General features: G+C 50.7%; 2 protein-coding genes across 4 annotated transcripts in view; one reads left to right on the top strand and one right to left on the bottom strand.

Annotated features, from left to right (window-relative positions):
* The window catches only part of DBNDD2 (dysbindin domain containing 2), a 16,115-nt gene extending 15,288 nt beyond the window's left edge, over positions 1-827 (bottom strand). For both annotated transcript variants that reach the window (XM_075011373.1, XM_075011374.1), the window contains exon 1: positions 654-827. In XM_075011373.1, coding sequence (XP_074867474.1) covers positions 654-696 — 43 coding nt within the window. In that variant the 5' untranslated portion in view covers positions 697-827. The remainder of the gene's footprint in view (positions 1-653) is intronic.
* The window catches only part of TP53TG5 (TP53 target 5), a 23,186-nt gene extending 8,888 nt beyond the window's left edge, over positions 1-14,298 (top strand). The window contains exons 2-5 of one of the 2 annotated variants that reach the window (XM_075011376.1): positions 1,238-1,896; positions 10,530-10,598; positions 11,062-11,198; positions 13,749-14,298. In XM_075011376.1, coding sequence (XP_074867477.1) covers positions 1,876-1,896; positions 10,530-10,598; positions 11,062-11,198; positions 13,749-14,052 — 531 coding nt within the window. In that variant the 5' untranslated portion in view covers positions 1,238-1,875 and the 3' untranslated portion in view covers positions 14,053-14,298. Of the gene's footprint in view, positions 1-1,104; positions 1,897-10,529; positions 10,599-11,061; positions 11,199-13,748 lie in introns of those variants that run through there. The other variant, XM_075011375.1, reaches the window with a different exon arrangement.

Genomic DNA, 14,298 nt, shown 5'->3' with positions numbered 1-14,298 from the left:
TGGAGGCACATAGGTCCTTCCTGTACCCCAGTGCTCCTCCCAGTCCCACCTTCCTGCACCTGCACCAGTACATACACCAGCACCAGTACCTACACCAGTACATACACCTGCACGCGCAGGGGCGGCAGAGCACACGCAGCCCGGCTGTGGCAGTTGTGGCTCATGTCTGACTGTACACAACACACACTTGGCGGCCACAGGACCCCAGAGCCCGGCTGGTGCTGGTGCTGGTGCGGCGGGCGGGTGGCGGAGCCCCAGACAGGAAGCGGGGTGAGGCGGGGAGCGGCAGGCGGCGCTGCGGGGCCGGGGTGAACCAGCCGCTCCCTGGACAGGAGGCCGGATTGCTCCGAGCGGTTGATCGCTGCGAGCCCATCCCGACGCCCCGGGAAGCGGGGGAGGGGCGGCCGGGGCCCCCGCGACCCGGAGCCCTGGCAGAGCCGCAGCATCAGCAGCCCCCCGCCCCCGCCCGGTGTGCTGGGGCAGGGACCGCGCAGCGAGCACCGGGACCGAGCCGCGCGCCCCACGTGGGTCTCAGGCCGGGCGGGAGGCAGGGTCCCTGCGGCCGAGGGCATTGCCCGGGTGCTGCTCCGAGCCGAGCCGCCGAGGGACACACAACCCGCCCCCGCCCCTCCCGAGCCCGCAGACGGACTCACCGGGCGGCCGCCGGCTCTGGCTAGGAGCTCCGGCTCCGGACATGGCCAGCGGCGGACGGGCGGGCGGGCGCTGCAGCCCGGGGCGCGCTCATGCCGCCCGGCGGGGCAGGCGGGGCGGGCCCGGCCAGGAGTGTGGCGCGGGGCGGGTGCTGCCTCCGGCGGAGCTGGCGGGGCTCGCCAGACTGTACCAAGTGCCTGCGCCGCCCAGGGGCGGGCGCGGCCGGGGAGCAGGTGCGGGCGGGGCCTAGGCAGCGGCCTGTGCCCTAACCCGGCTGCAGGGGCCCATAGGCAGCGCCCCGGCTCGGCCCCTGCACGGGCGGCCCTGGGCCTTTGGAGGGGTCGGAGCGCGCGGCCTGGGGCGCCGCCAACCGGGGCAGGAGAGCCCGCGGGAGCGCGTCCGTTCCCCGCTGCACGGGGCTTGGTGTGGGCTCAGCAAAGGGAGCCGAAGCCGCTGGGCCTGCCCGCACCCTCCTGCCCCCAGCAACAGGCGCGCCAGGCAGCACCGGAGCAGCTGGAAAATGGCTCCTCGCGGCTGCCCTGGTGCTCATGTTAATCAGCGGCTCGTGCTTCTCTGTACGCACCAGGCGTCCCGTCAGCGAGAGCAGCGGCTGCAGGCTCCACCCGCATCATAACTGGTTCCCTGGGTGCCCCCGCACACAGATTCCACCAGAGGCCTCTGCGAGCCCACAGCCGGCGCGGGACGGTCAGCAGCTCTGTGGTTCTGGCCGAAGTGCTGGGCTTGATTCTGCTCCGAGGGGAGTCAATGGCGGATCACCCAAGACCCTCTATTTCCTTCCCCTGTCCACAGAGTGACTCAGTCCCCTTGTAGCACCAGTCCCTGCTGGGCAAACAGGCTCTGATCACTGCCAGGCCAGGGAGTGGGATTCGCAGATATACTACAGCTCACCAGTATGATATATGCCCCCTCCTCTGCATCAGCCAGTGGGGAAAAGGAGTTTCCAGCAACCATTGTCAGTCCCACCCAGCCTGTTGGCTCTGTGGGTTTGCACCACCACGCTCCCAGACAAGCAAAGAGGTTGGACTTGGTTGCACCCCAGCAGTACCTGGGGGCTGATCACTGTTGCTTTGCTACCTCCTGACGTTGGCCCCTCAACACGGCAGTTGTAACAGAAGACCCTGGCCACCAATGGCAGTGAATCTGGGATAGTCGGATGCTGGTTTGAGGGAGGGAGATGATTCCCACCACATTTCTGCAGATTTGATGCCACTTGTTCCATCTGATGTAAGTTTAATCAGTTGTGAGGTTTCCATTTAGCCCAGGTGACAATTTATCTGCATCCAAAGCACGCCCAGTTTCTGCCCGGGAATGGGATAGCCTGGGATCAGGATTAAAGAGCATTGGTAAGGACCCAAGATTAGAGGAGCAGAGGGACCACAGGTCAGTAGTATGGTCTCCCAGCAGTGTCTGAGAGGAGCTCGAGAGTAGAATAACGGGGACTGCAGTAATTAATTACAGTACAGTGGTAATGCTGTAGAGAAAACTCTTGCAGAGGACCCGTTGGTGTTATGAGTGGCTTTAGCCAGTAGTATCGCTACCTAGAATTCCTGTCCCACACCTGTCTGACATCCCTGATATACACTCCCTCCTCCTGGAGCTGGAGGCCGGGGCTGGGGCACCAGCCAGGATCTCTGCTATCTCCTTTCTAAGTTGGCAGAAGCCACCAACTTGAGGTGTGGCCAGATTCTTTCACCTTTATTCAAATGAAGTTAGTACTTTAGTCTTGTGAATAGTGCTGGTGATTTTAATAGAACTGATTGAGGACCGAGATACAACTCTGTGGCAATCTGAGAGGTGTGATTTGACAAATAAATAACACTGCAAATATGCACCCACTGCCGTCTCACTTGCCTTTCTTGGCAAAGAGATTTAGAGTTAAACAACATCGCCCCCTGCATGTAGAATACTTTGACGCACCCCAGCAGTTTCTCATGGGGCTCCTTGAGCATCAGTTATACTCAAATTAAGTTCATGTAAACCAGCCCTGCATGTTCCAACTTGGTCCCTGCTCCTCTTAGCCATGAATGCCTGGCCTTGGGAGAACAGAAAGAGGCAGAGCTGGAATCACACCGTACGGTAATCTGCCAGGAATGGATACCACTGAAAAACAGACTTGAGGCATCAACAGCAGGTAGCCCTGAGGTGCACCAGAAGTGTCCGTCTCTTTTCTTTACACTGGCATCACTTGTGGGGCCAATAAAGTCTTGATTTGAACGGAGTCTCTCCAGGTCATCGTAACTAGTGCCCAAAATTATTGAGAGGAAATCATAGTCACAGGTCAGCTGTGAGACCCTATTGCGCATCTAGGGGGACTTGGCTCTTTCATCACCCTTGCGCAAAGTTCAGATGGTGCTGGAGCTCCTGAGGCAAGCTGGCAATCTGATCATCAGAATAAAATGCAGCGTGACTTGTTCCCTCCGCATTTCCAGCTCATGTTTCTTTCTTCTCTTACAGGATTGCAGAAAACAGGAGGTTTCTCAGGCCTCTGACCACTGGAATGGGGTGGGAGGATTAGGGAGTAAATCAGCTGCTAAGTGAAAGGTGAAACAAGCCCCAGTCAGACGCTGAATCAGAAAGCAGTGAAAATAGCTCTTATTCTTTGCAAGCACCATGTGTAAGAGGTTGTATGCAAGATCTGGTGTGATTTGTTCTGTAAGTTGCTGGAGTGAAGAGGAAATGGGCTTTTTGCCATGGACACAGCAGGGTTTGTGTCTTAACAAATGAGGTAATACATTGCAGCTGAGCCAGAGTGCAGCCCAGCCAGGGTGAAACACCAACTCTGATCCCAGCAATCTTGCAGTTCCCTTAAAAGGGAGATTTTGGAGCCAGGAGAGATAGGAGCCTGAAACGCCATAAATTCCACTGAAGGAACGTGGCTGCTGTGACGTGAACAAGCAGACCTGGGAGGCTTTGAGGAGAGAAGCACAACACAGGGAGGGCTGGAGGTGCTGGATGACTCCATGTCCATTAATGGTGCTTTTGAGGCAATGTCAGTGATGCAGCAGGTGGTTATACATTGGGGTCACTTGGGCTTTCTCTTTATGCTGCTGCTTTGGGTGGACGTGCCACTCTGACCCACTCAAACCCCACTGCCAGTCAAAAAGCTAAAGTTCCAGAGCAGGTAGCTCCTGTCTTGGAGCAGGTGATAAGGACTGCACAAGCACGTCCCTAGCCTAGTTAATACTCACCAGAACTGAGGACAGGGTTCATAACAAGAAGTTGCATCTTTACTGTCTCTCCCCATCTTCTGCTGACAGCACTATATGCCTAGGCTAGAGAGCACAGATGTTTTGAGGTCTGGGGTCTCGTCTCACAGAAAGTCTTTGTACGTCATCTGAAAGGCTGTCCCATGTGCCTCCTCCAAGGAGCCACTATGCACTCCACAGTTAACATCTGCCCTTGACGTGCTTTTACCCTTGTGAGACCTTTGTTTTCTAGGACTCTGTCCAGAAGCTTTATTTGGGGTCCAAACAGCGAGGAATACGGCCACTAGAGCAAAGAACTCTGACTGGTTGGGAATGCTCGGCAGAGAACAGAAATTCCATTTAACGGAGGATTTTGAGATGTCTGATTTTGGTTTTGTTCTCAGCAAATGCTGAAAAATCTGAAATCCTCTAAAAAAGACCAAAAAAAAGTTTAATTTCAGATTGAGCAAATACTTTGATTTTGATTTTGACTATTTTAGAGTATGGCAATACTAATGCTGAAATAGACTACAAAACAGATCTATAAAAATAAAAAGGAAAAGGAAAAATTAAAGTGTTCCCTTTGGAAAATGTTAGAGTGGGATGTTTCAACACCGTTTGACCTATTTGTCCCACTTTTATTTTCTGAATGAAATTTCAGCAAAATCAATACAATTCCATGAAGCATTTTAATGGTACTTTAATGGCATTTTCAGCTGGAAAACTGTTTCAGCCGTGTTGAATAGTAACAGAGAGGTAGCCGTATCAGTCTGTACTCCAACAAAACAGCAGCAGCAATGTAGCACTTTAAAGACTAACAAAATGATTTATTCGGTGATGACCTTTCGTGGGACAGACCCACTTCTTCAGATCAATTTCTCTTCCAATACAGCAGCGAAGGGTCCTGTGGAACCTTACAGACTAACAGAAAAGTTTTGAGCATGAGCTTTCATGAGCACAGACCCACTTCATCAGATGCAGTGAGTCTTTGCTCACGAAAGCTCATGCTCAAAACTTTTCTGTTAGTCTATAAGGTGCCACAGGGGACCCTTTGTTGCTGTTACAGATCCAGACTAACACGGCTACCCCTCTGATACTCTTCCAATACAGACGGCTGTCTGTACTGAAAATGAATACAGCAATCTGTACTGGAAACGAAATTGATCTGAAGAAGTGGGTCTGTCCCAAGAAAGCTCATCACTGAATAAATCATTTTGTTAATCTTTAAAGTGCTACATTTTTGCTGCTTTGTTTTGTTCCAACCGTGTTCTTCTGACCCACTTGATTTGTCAGGTCTTCCCCACCATCACCTGGCCATAGCCCACAGCCCTCCTGTGACATCCCTCAAATCAGAGACCTTTCTGTCTGATATGAGCATGCTTGTAAGTCACTTGGATATGTTTGAAAATAATACCCCCATGATACGTCTTCCTTACTGCTGGATTTTCCAGCTTGTGTGTGTCTTTTAGGCTGTAAACTGCTTGGGGCTTGGGCTGTCTTTTATTAGAGTGTTGTACAGTGCTAAGCCCACTGTTAAAATTAAATAAATCTAGGCTAATGACGAGCCAGAGCCCTGACACCTAGGGGCCTTTTATTTACAAAGACATGAAAATTTAGTTCACATTTCTCAAACATGACTTCGGCACCAAACCCCCTCCTCCCTATGGATGTACTCTTTGACCTAGGTGAATGGCCCATAGGGGTAAAGAGATGCATTCTTTGTCCATGGCCCCTTCACACCTTAGCTTCTCCTGCACTTAGAACACCAGCCCATGCCCTGCCATGGTTTTCAACTTGTTCACTAGTGCAGCCCCAATCTCCACCCCCAGACCGTTCACGGACCCCCATTCTAGGTGCTACGTACACTTCGTTCAATGGAAAAGGAAACCACAACATAGATTTTTGGACGCAGGTCAGAACTTTATTGGAAGATATTTAATTAAAATAATACTTGACTGTGTGGGGAGAGCAGCAGATCCTGGAGCGGGTTGAGACGGTACCTGGGTCTCTCCGAGGCTGAGGGTCAAACCACAGAGGTGAGCGGCATCAGCCAACTTGTTGAACTTGTTGAAACTTTATTGAAGGAAGAGAGTTAAAAACAGTAGAGGAGTTCAAGTACCTTGGCAGTGTGATAGCCAATGATGGCTCCCTTGACAAAGAAATCAATAACAGAATCTGCCAGGACACCCGGGCAGTAGGACGTTTGAGAGCGCGAGTGCTGAATCAGCACAATATCTGACAGTCCACTAAACTGAAAGTGTACAAGGCTGCAGTCCTGACCAGTCTCCTGTATGGCTGTGAAACCTGGACCTTGTACAGAAAACACATAAAACTGCTGGAGCGCTTCCACACATGCAGCCTGAGGTCAATACTGCACATTCGATGGCAGGACAGAGTTACAAACCTGGAAGTCCTGGACAGAGCAGGAACCACGAGCATTGAAGCCATGATTCTGAAAGCCCAGCTTCGCTGGACAGGGCACGTCATACGAATGGAGGAGTTGAGAATCTCAAAGCAACTCCTCTACGGTGAACTCTCCCAGGGCAAAAGGAATCAAGGCAGGCCTTACAAGAGTTATAAAGACTGCGTGAAGGCCAACATTGCTCATGCTGGTTTAAAACCAGATCAGCTAGAGCAGCATGCAAAAGACCGAACAGGCTGGTGTGCTCTCGTATGACATGCATATGACAGCTTTGAAGAGCAGCGACGTGTATGCCTCATTGATGCTCCTGAGAGGAAGAAAGCAACAGCAGCAGCCGCACCAACAGAGCCAGGACAATTCCGTTGCCCCCACTGTAAAGGCCCAGGCCATTCAAAGCTTGGAATCCTCAGCCACATGGGAGTCCAAACCGATGAGCCTGTGCAAGCTTAAGACGTCGTCGTCAGACACGACGGACTACCTACACCTACACAATTGATTGTGACTGTGCAATTTATTTAAAACTTATTTTCTATGACCATTTTTTTTCATGGGCCCCCTGCAAAACCCTTGTAGAGCCCCAGGGGTCCATGGAGGCCAGGTTGGGAACCACTGCCCGTAAAGAATGATGGATTTCGTGATGTAGGCAGCTGCCCAGAGCCACCAACACCTTTTACACAGGGGCCATCACCAACCAGCAGGTGGCAGTGACTTCTCAGGGCTAGTGAGAAACAGATGATCTATACAAAAAAAGCTCTTGCTGCCTTCCTCCCTTCCTGAGCTGTCTAATGCATCTCAGTTAACACGTAGTATTATGGTGGCATCTAGAGCCCTTTGTAATGGACAAGGAAGGATCCCACTGTTTTACCTGCTGTGCTAACGTAGAACGAAGAGACAGTCCCTGCCCTGGCTACACTAGTTCCTTCATTTTAAACATTCAGCCAAGCTGGTTGGATTGCACTCGTATCCACAGCCTTCCTGCATCCTGCTCTATTGCCCTTTGCTTTCTCCAAAGAGCTGATCCCTTGAGCTACCACTCCTTCCTGCACCCACATCCTGTGCCTTGAGACCCTCCTCACCTCCAACCCTCAGTCTGGCACCCTCACAATCCCTAGGCCCTGCCCTGAGACCCTCCTCACCCCCATCCCTCAGTCTGGCACCTCCACAATCCCCAGCCCCTTCCCTGAGACCCTCCTCACCCCCACCCCTCAGTCTGGCACCCCCACAATCCCCAGCCCCTTCCCTGAGACCCTCCTCACCCCCAGCCCTCAGTCTGGCACCCCCACAATCCCCAGCCCCTTCCCTGAGACCCTCCTCACCCCCAGCCCTCAGTCTGGCACCCCCACAATCCCCAGCCCCTGCCCTGAGACCCTCATCTACCCCCCACTCTGACACCTGCCCCGAGCCCAACCCATCCGCAAGGCCCTGCTCTGACTCCTGCATCCCCCTCCACTGCCAGCCCCCTGCCCTGAAGGACCTGGGCAATGCTAAGTAAATCTTCTAGTGATTTGATACCGGTAGGAACTGAAGCTGTGAAAGGCCTGTTCTCTCTGGTCCCTCCTGGAGTGGGGAAAGGTGCCAGATTGTTCTATGGATTTGCTAGGCTGCTGTTAAATGCCCCAGGCTGAGGCCCCCAGCCTTCGCTCTGGTAGCTGCTCCAACTGTTCCAATTATGAGGAAGTTTGCCTCTGATATTCAGCCAATGCTTTCCTTTTCTGACTTTCATCCCATTCATCTCAGGCACATCCCCTGTGTATGACACTGTATCATCCCACTCCCGCTGCTTGTTTAGCTCCTCCTACCTCTCCTTAGAGATCAGCCCCTGAATGCCCTTCTATCAAGCAGTGAGCATCCCAGAGCAGGACACAATACTCCAGGTGTGCTCACGCCAGAGCTACGGAAAGAGGTCTGCAAGGCAGTTCATCGCCAGTCTCTACTGGACTTAGAGTTCCGGGTGTCAGATACGTATTCACTCCAGGTGGCTGGTGCTGGAGACAGTCAGTGACTCACAGCAGAGCTCATTTGCACTCCCTATCACTGACACGCAGACTGTAGCTCACGAACAGCCACTGCATTCATGTGTCTCTTTGCAGCATGATATTAAAACACTGTGTTATTAACCAGTCAGGAGGCTTTTCCTATGTTATTAGCCAATTAAGTTATCAGCGTGCACTAAGTTAGCAACGTTTGTGCTCCTGTGGATGTATATACAAAACTAAACAAAGCATTTCTCATCACACTGTTTAAATAGGAATGTTTAATTCCTCTGGTACTAATGAATTCACACTCACGTGGCTCTTTGGGGTCATTTGGCTCCTGAACGACTGAGGCATGTGTAACGCCGCTCTTTCGCCACAGAGAAACAGGGCCAGGAGCTCTACACGCTGAGGACACCCAGGCTGGGGAGAGCAGGCCTGTAAGGTCACAATGCTCAGGTGTGGGAACTGGCCTCTCGTTTTTTGACTCACCCTAGGCTGGTGGACTAGTCACCAGCTGGAAAGAGACACTCGGACGCACCTAGGCTACTTTGCAGCTCCTTTGGCCTCGTTCACCATCTTGACAAAGAAACGGGGGGAAGGAGTGTGAAAGAAAACACCAACGTCAGCTTGGTCAGCAGTCCTCTGAGCTTCAGTAGCTTACAAGAAGGGGCCTTTCCAACCCCATGGCCTTCCCAGAGCCAGCCAGTGCCACCTACCAATACAAAACAGTCCTAGATACACCCCGCTGCACTGGGCTCACCTTCCTTTATATTGTCTGGCTGAGTATATGGGCCAACCAGAAGAAGCTCATCAGCTGTGTCCACTGAGTTCCAGCACCCGCCTGCTGGGCTTTGCTCTAGGATGGGGTCAGGATTCTTTGTCCTCCTCCTGCCTGGGGCAGCTTGCCATGTTATACCCACTTTTCTCCCCCTTCCCTCCAGCCAATTCTTCCTTCATTATGAATGACTGGCGTCAGAAATGCTGGCTCAGGAGAGAGGTCACCAGAAACATTCCGTATGCAATAAATCCAAAGCCGGTTCCTTTCACATTTCCCGCCATAAGGACAGCTCTCTGCCCCTACAGCACTACCCAAAGCCCCAGTCCTTGGCCCGTCAGAGGCTTTCTGGTGCCAGGAATCATGAGAGTTCCTGGTAGCTATTTATTTATTCAAACTAATAATTAAGTTTGCATGGGGACGGTCCCTTGGATTTCAGTGGCTGTATACTTGTTAATTATACAGAGCCTCAGGACTATGCTCACTTTAGAGATGAGGAAACTGAGGCACAGACTGGCTATCTCAAGGTCACACAGGGAGCTGATGGCAGGTTGGGAGTAGAATCCAGTTCTCTGCCACCCATGAATATTTGCTGTGCTACTCTACTCCTTGGTTTCCTGTGTTATGTTGGAACCTGTCCTAGGGGAAGAGAGAACCCCTGACTGCTGGTGTTGTACCTTTCTCTATATTCCTCCCCTAGTGTGCATTACCCCACCCCCATCTGCAATGCCCCCAGCAGACCCAGTCACCCTCAATACTGACACCCAGTTTCTGGTGTCACAGATAAATGAGGTCACAGCCTCTCTGAACTGACATCACCCCAAGACCTCAAAAACTAGCGGGGCCTCAGTGGCACCTCAGAGCAAGAGGGAGCTCCCAGGTACCTCTCAGATACCTCGCCTGTCTGCCTCAGACCCTCTCAGCCAAATCCTTAGAGAACTACCCTGAATGACTATGAAGACTTCAGGGAAGAAGAAAGCCCCTGTTCATCAGGTATAGTCGGTCCTCCTTCAGACCTTGGATGAGTTGCACTGATCCTCCCCCCGAACCTCTCTGAAACTGGCAAAAGGATTGAATAGGGGTGGGGGAGATGGAGAATTTGCCCTCTGATGGGAATGATGTTCACTGCAAGGCCTTTGGGGCTGAGACATGATTTTCCTACAATTCTGTATAACGCCGAGCACTTTGATGGGACTCAATCACTAAAGCAATAACAAACACGTCCAGTGGGGAATGTCCCAGCAAGGCCATGGAGTTATAGAAGTCTAAAGCAATGCTGCACACATACTAGGGTTTTCCAGCAGTGTTTTTTAAAATGTAGCACTGAGTCATAGACTCAGAGACCTTAAAGATACTAACACGACCAATAAGGTCCCATCTAGGCCCTCATCCTCCAAAGGACAGGGCCAGATTGTCCTCTGCTATGCATTTGCTAGTGCTTTGTCCACTCCTGTTTTAAATCAATTGCCTCAGATGTGCCTGGTTTTTCCCTCTCACAGGCTGAAGATGTGGGGACTGGAACATGTCAACGGAGTGACGTGGAACAAGAGAAGAATTATCTGAAGACAGTAAGAAACCACCCTGGTTTTTCACATGTACCACCCCCTGGTAGACAGTGTCACCCTCATTATGAGACAACAGACATGAAAACTGGGTGGTAGTGTGGGGTCTGTGCATGTCAGGCTCCCTTGTTCCCTATCCCTCTGCAGGCTGAGTAGCAGCACAGGGACACTTCCAGAAGGTATATGTCTGTCTGTCTCAAACTCTCCCTGGCTCTTGGCTGGAACTTAAGGGGAGGACATTGGTGTTCAAGTCGACATCTAAGTGTTTCTTCCATGAGCCCAGGGCGCAGAAGGGATGCACAACTGGGGAGCTGTCTGATATGATGGCCCAAGGGGTGGGAAGGATGTGAGGGTGAATGGAACTTCTTTGTAGCTCTTGGTTGCTTCTCTGGCTGTGCCAACCTCCTGAGCTCAGAGAAAGGCGATCAAGTACTTCAGCCCTTAATTCCCATTGTCCCCATCTTGGCAGATGCTCAAGAAGCTGTCACTGCTGAAGTTGCTGAAGCACGCAGATCGCAGGATTCTCCGGCTACGTGCATTAGCTATCAGCTACTGGAAGTCACTGGTATTTGAGGAACCTCCCAGCCTCCCAGCTGTCCCCTCTGGGTGAGTGACTGTGTAACAGAATCCTTGGCTTTTGGCTCCTCTGTGACTGTGTCTCATGGGCATGATGCATGAAGCTGAGGATGGTTATTGTGTGGGATGGGGTGTCTTTGCAGGTTGGGCCAGGAAGAGTGACCGGAGAGAAGGGGAAGGTGGCTCGTGGTGACATTGGCTCATTCAGAATATTTTAGGCTCTCAGCCACGATCCCCTGGGGCTGCACAGTCTGATTTCTGTTTCTGAATGCCTGATGTAGAAAAGGGTAAACAGTCTCAAGCCCAGATTTCTCCAAGAGCCTAGTGCTGCAGGGACCAGGGAAAGTACTAGAGGAGACATGACCCACAGGAAGTGGAATTGAGGGTTTCAGATTAAAGGTCCTTTTGAGTTGGATCCTGTCATGACAGCAGGGGAAGAGAGCTGTATGGAGATTGGAGAGGTGCGCGTGAACTTTGTATGCATGGCAAGGTAGCAGCAGCTCATTCTGCACAGGCTGGCATCCACCGAGCTAGGCAGTGGAGAAAGGAGGTACAATTGTTGAAGCAGGATGTGATGATGGTTGGGATGAGGCTGTGAATCAGGCTGTCCTGAGCTCTAATCCTGGTTCTGCCCCTAAATCAGCCCTTAATTCCCCTTGTTCCCCTTTAAATCAGGCATTCAGAAAGGGTATGATCTGGAAAAAAAGGGTCTGATGTAACAGGATGAAATTCACTAAGGACAAATGTACATGTACAGAATGGGAAACAACTCTTTGGGAAGGAGGACTGTGGAAAGAGAGCTGGGAGTCATAGAGGAGCACAATCTAAAAGTTAACTTTATTCTGGGGTGTATTAACAGGAGCATTGTACGTGAAACACAAATAGTTAATTCTTCTGCTCTACTTCATACTGGTAAGGCCTTAGCTGAAATATTGTGTCCAGCTCTGGGTATCACATTTTGGGAAACATGTGGACAAACTAGAGAAAGTCCAGAGAAGAGAGTCTAGAAAACATGACCTCTGAGGGAAGGCTGAAAGAAAGGGTTTTGTTTAGTTTGGAGAAGAGAAGACTGAAAGGAGACATGCTAACATGAAAAGCATATAAAAGGTTTTTATAAGGAGCAGGGAGAAAAATTGTTCTCTTTAACCTCTGAAGATAAGATATGAAACAACGGATTTAAACTGCAGCCAGAGTGGTTCAGATTGGACATTAATAAAAACTTCTTAACTGCCAGGGTAGTTAAGCACCAGAATAAATTGCCTAGGACTGTGGTGGAATCTCCATCGCAGGTGATTTTTTAAAAGCAGATTAGACAAATACCTGTCAGGGGTGGTGCAGACAACTGGACTATATGACCTCTCAAAGGCCCGAAGATTCTAGTATTCTAGTAATTTCTCCTTTCTGTCTCAGTATCCCTGTCTGCCAAAGCAGGATAATCTGAGTTTCCTCCTTTCCTGCTTATAGGGTGCTATGAGATATATTAGTTAGTTAATTTCTCTCCGATGCTCTGAGCACACAAAGCCTGATGAAAATGTCACATATTTGAATAATGGAGGTACTAGAGGACAGGCACAGTCCAGATCACAGTATTATCTCCAAAGGATTGTTTTCCTTTCACTCATGTCATTGTTCCCATCTCAACCCTTTGTCCAGACACTAGAGAGGCCACATACAAAGTGGTCAGGTCCCTCACAATGCCACCTAGCAGGACCACATCTTTCCAGTAGCTCCTTTTCAATGTTCACCTCCTGCCCTCTGTCTCTGAGTCACTGTTCCTCTTCCTCCTCCTTGTACTGGAGAAGGGCATAGCTCTTGTGTGAGTGATCCCTGGCATGTTTCCTTTTGGTTTCTCTCACTCCTGTGCCTTGTTGCCAGAATGATCATTACCATCATTACCACTCATTCTTCTGCTCTACTCAAAGCTCATTATTGTGTCCAGTTCTGGGCACCACATTTCAAGAAAGATGTGGAGAAATTGGAAAAGATCCAGAGAAGAGAGACAAGAATAATTAAAGGTCTAGAGAACATGAGCTACAAGGGAAGACTGAAAGAACTGGGCTTGTTTAGTTTAGAAAAGAGAAGATTTAGAGGGGACATGATAGCAATTTTCAAGTACCTGAAAGAGGGTTACAAGGAGGAGGGAGAAAAATTGTTCTTCTTGGCCTCTGAGGATAAGACAAGGAGCAATGGGTTTAAACTGCAGCAAGGGAGGTTTAGATTAGACATTAGGGAAAACTTCCTAACTGTTAGGGTGGTTAAACACTGGAATAAGTTACCTAGGGAGGTTGTGGAATCTCCATCACTGGAGATATTTAAAACCAGGTTAGACAGACACCTATCGGGGATGATCTACATGGTGTTTGGTCCTGCCAAGAGGGCAGGGAACTGGACTTGATGACCTCTTGAGGTCCCTTCCCATTCTAGTGTTGTATGACTCTATGATGCCCTGTGGGCTCTGTGCTTTGTCGGAAGAGTTGGCTCTGGGGCACTTCCAGGGGAGTTAGGTTTTACAAGCTGTTTTGGAATCTGCAGAGGGCTGAAATGGAGAAAAATCATGTTTCCTTCTGAAATTTGTTTTAGGACAAGTATCTCCCCCACGGACTCAGACACGCTTCAGACAGATGCTGGTGATACTCATGTCACCGACGTTGAGGACATGGACACGGACACTGCCGAAGTGCAGGGTGACCTTGAGCCGTCTTTGCAGACTCAGCCTCCTGATCTGCCCCAGAAGTGTAGATTTGAAGGCCTGCCCAAGCGACTCCATGTACCAGCTCCCAAGGTGCTTTGTAGACCATCGTCCCGACGATGGATCAAACCCTGCTGCACCCGGTCATGTGGCAAGACTCTGGAGCACAGTCTGATCATCAACTACCAGAAGTGACAGCGTTTGCTTCCTGTAAGCTTCCTGACCCTGGCTTTCAACTGACGAGATAATGTCTGGTCTCCCCTTGCAACTTTCTCTCCTTGGCGTTGAGTCACCGCAAGTTTCCGTCCCTTAGCCAGGCTGAATCCTTCTAAATCCTGTCAGTGGCCAGAGGAAATCACTGCAGAGACAGCTGAATGCTTTCCATTCAGACCCATGCTATGCTGAACTATGAGACCTATGCTGGAATTGTCTCTGTAGCAG

This window comes from Carettochelys insculpta, chromosome 17 (genome assembly GCF_033958435.1).
Source record: "Carettochelys insculpta isolate YL-2023 chromosome 17, ASM3395843v1, whole genome shotgun sequence".
Classification (NCBI taxonomy): domain Eukaryota; kingdom Metazoa; phylum Chordata; order Testudines; family Carettochelyidae; genus Carettochelys; species Carettochelys insculpta.
Note: the sequence above shows the minus strand (reverse complement) of the source record. Positions and strands in the feature narration are given on the sequence as shown.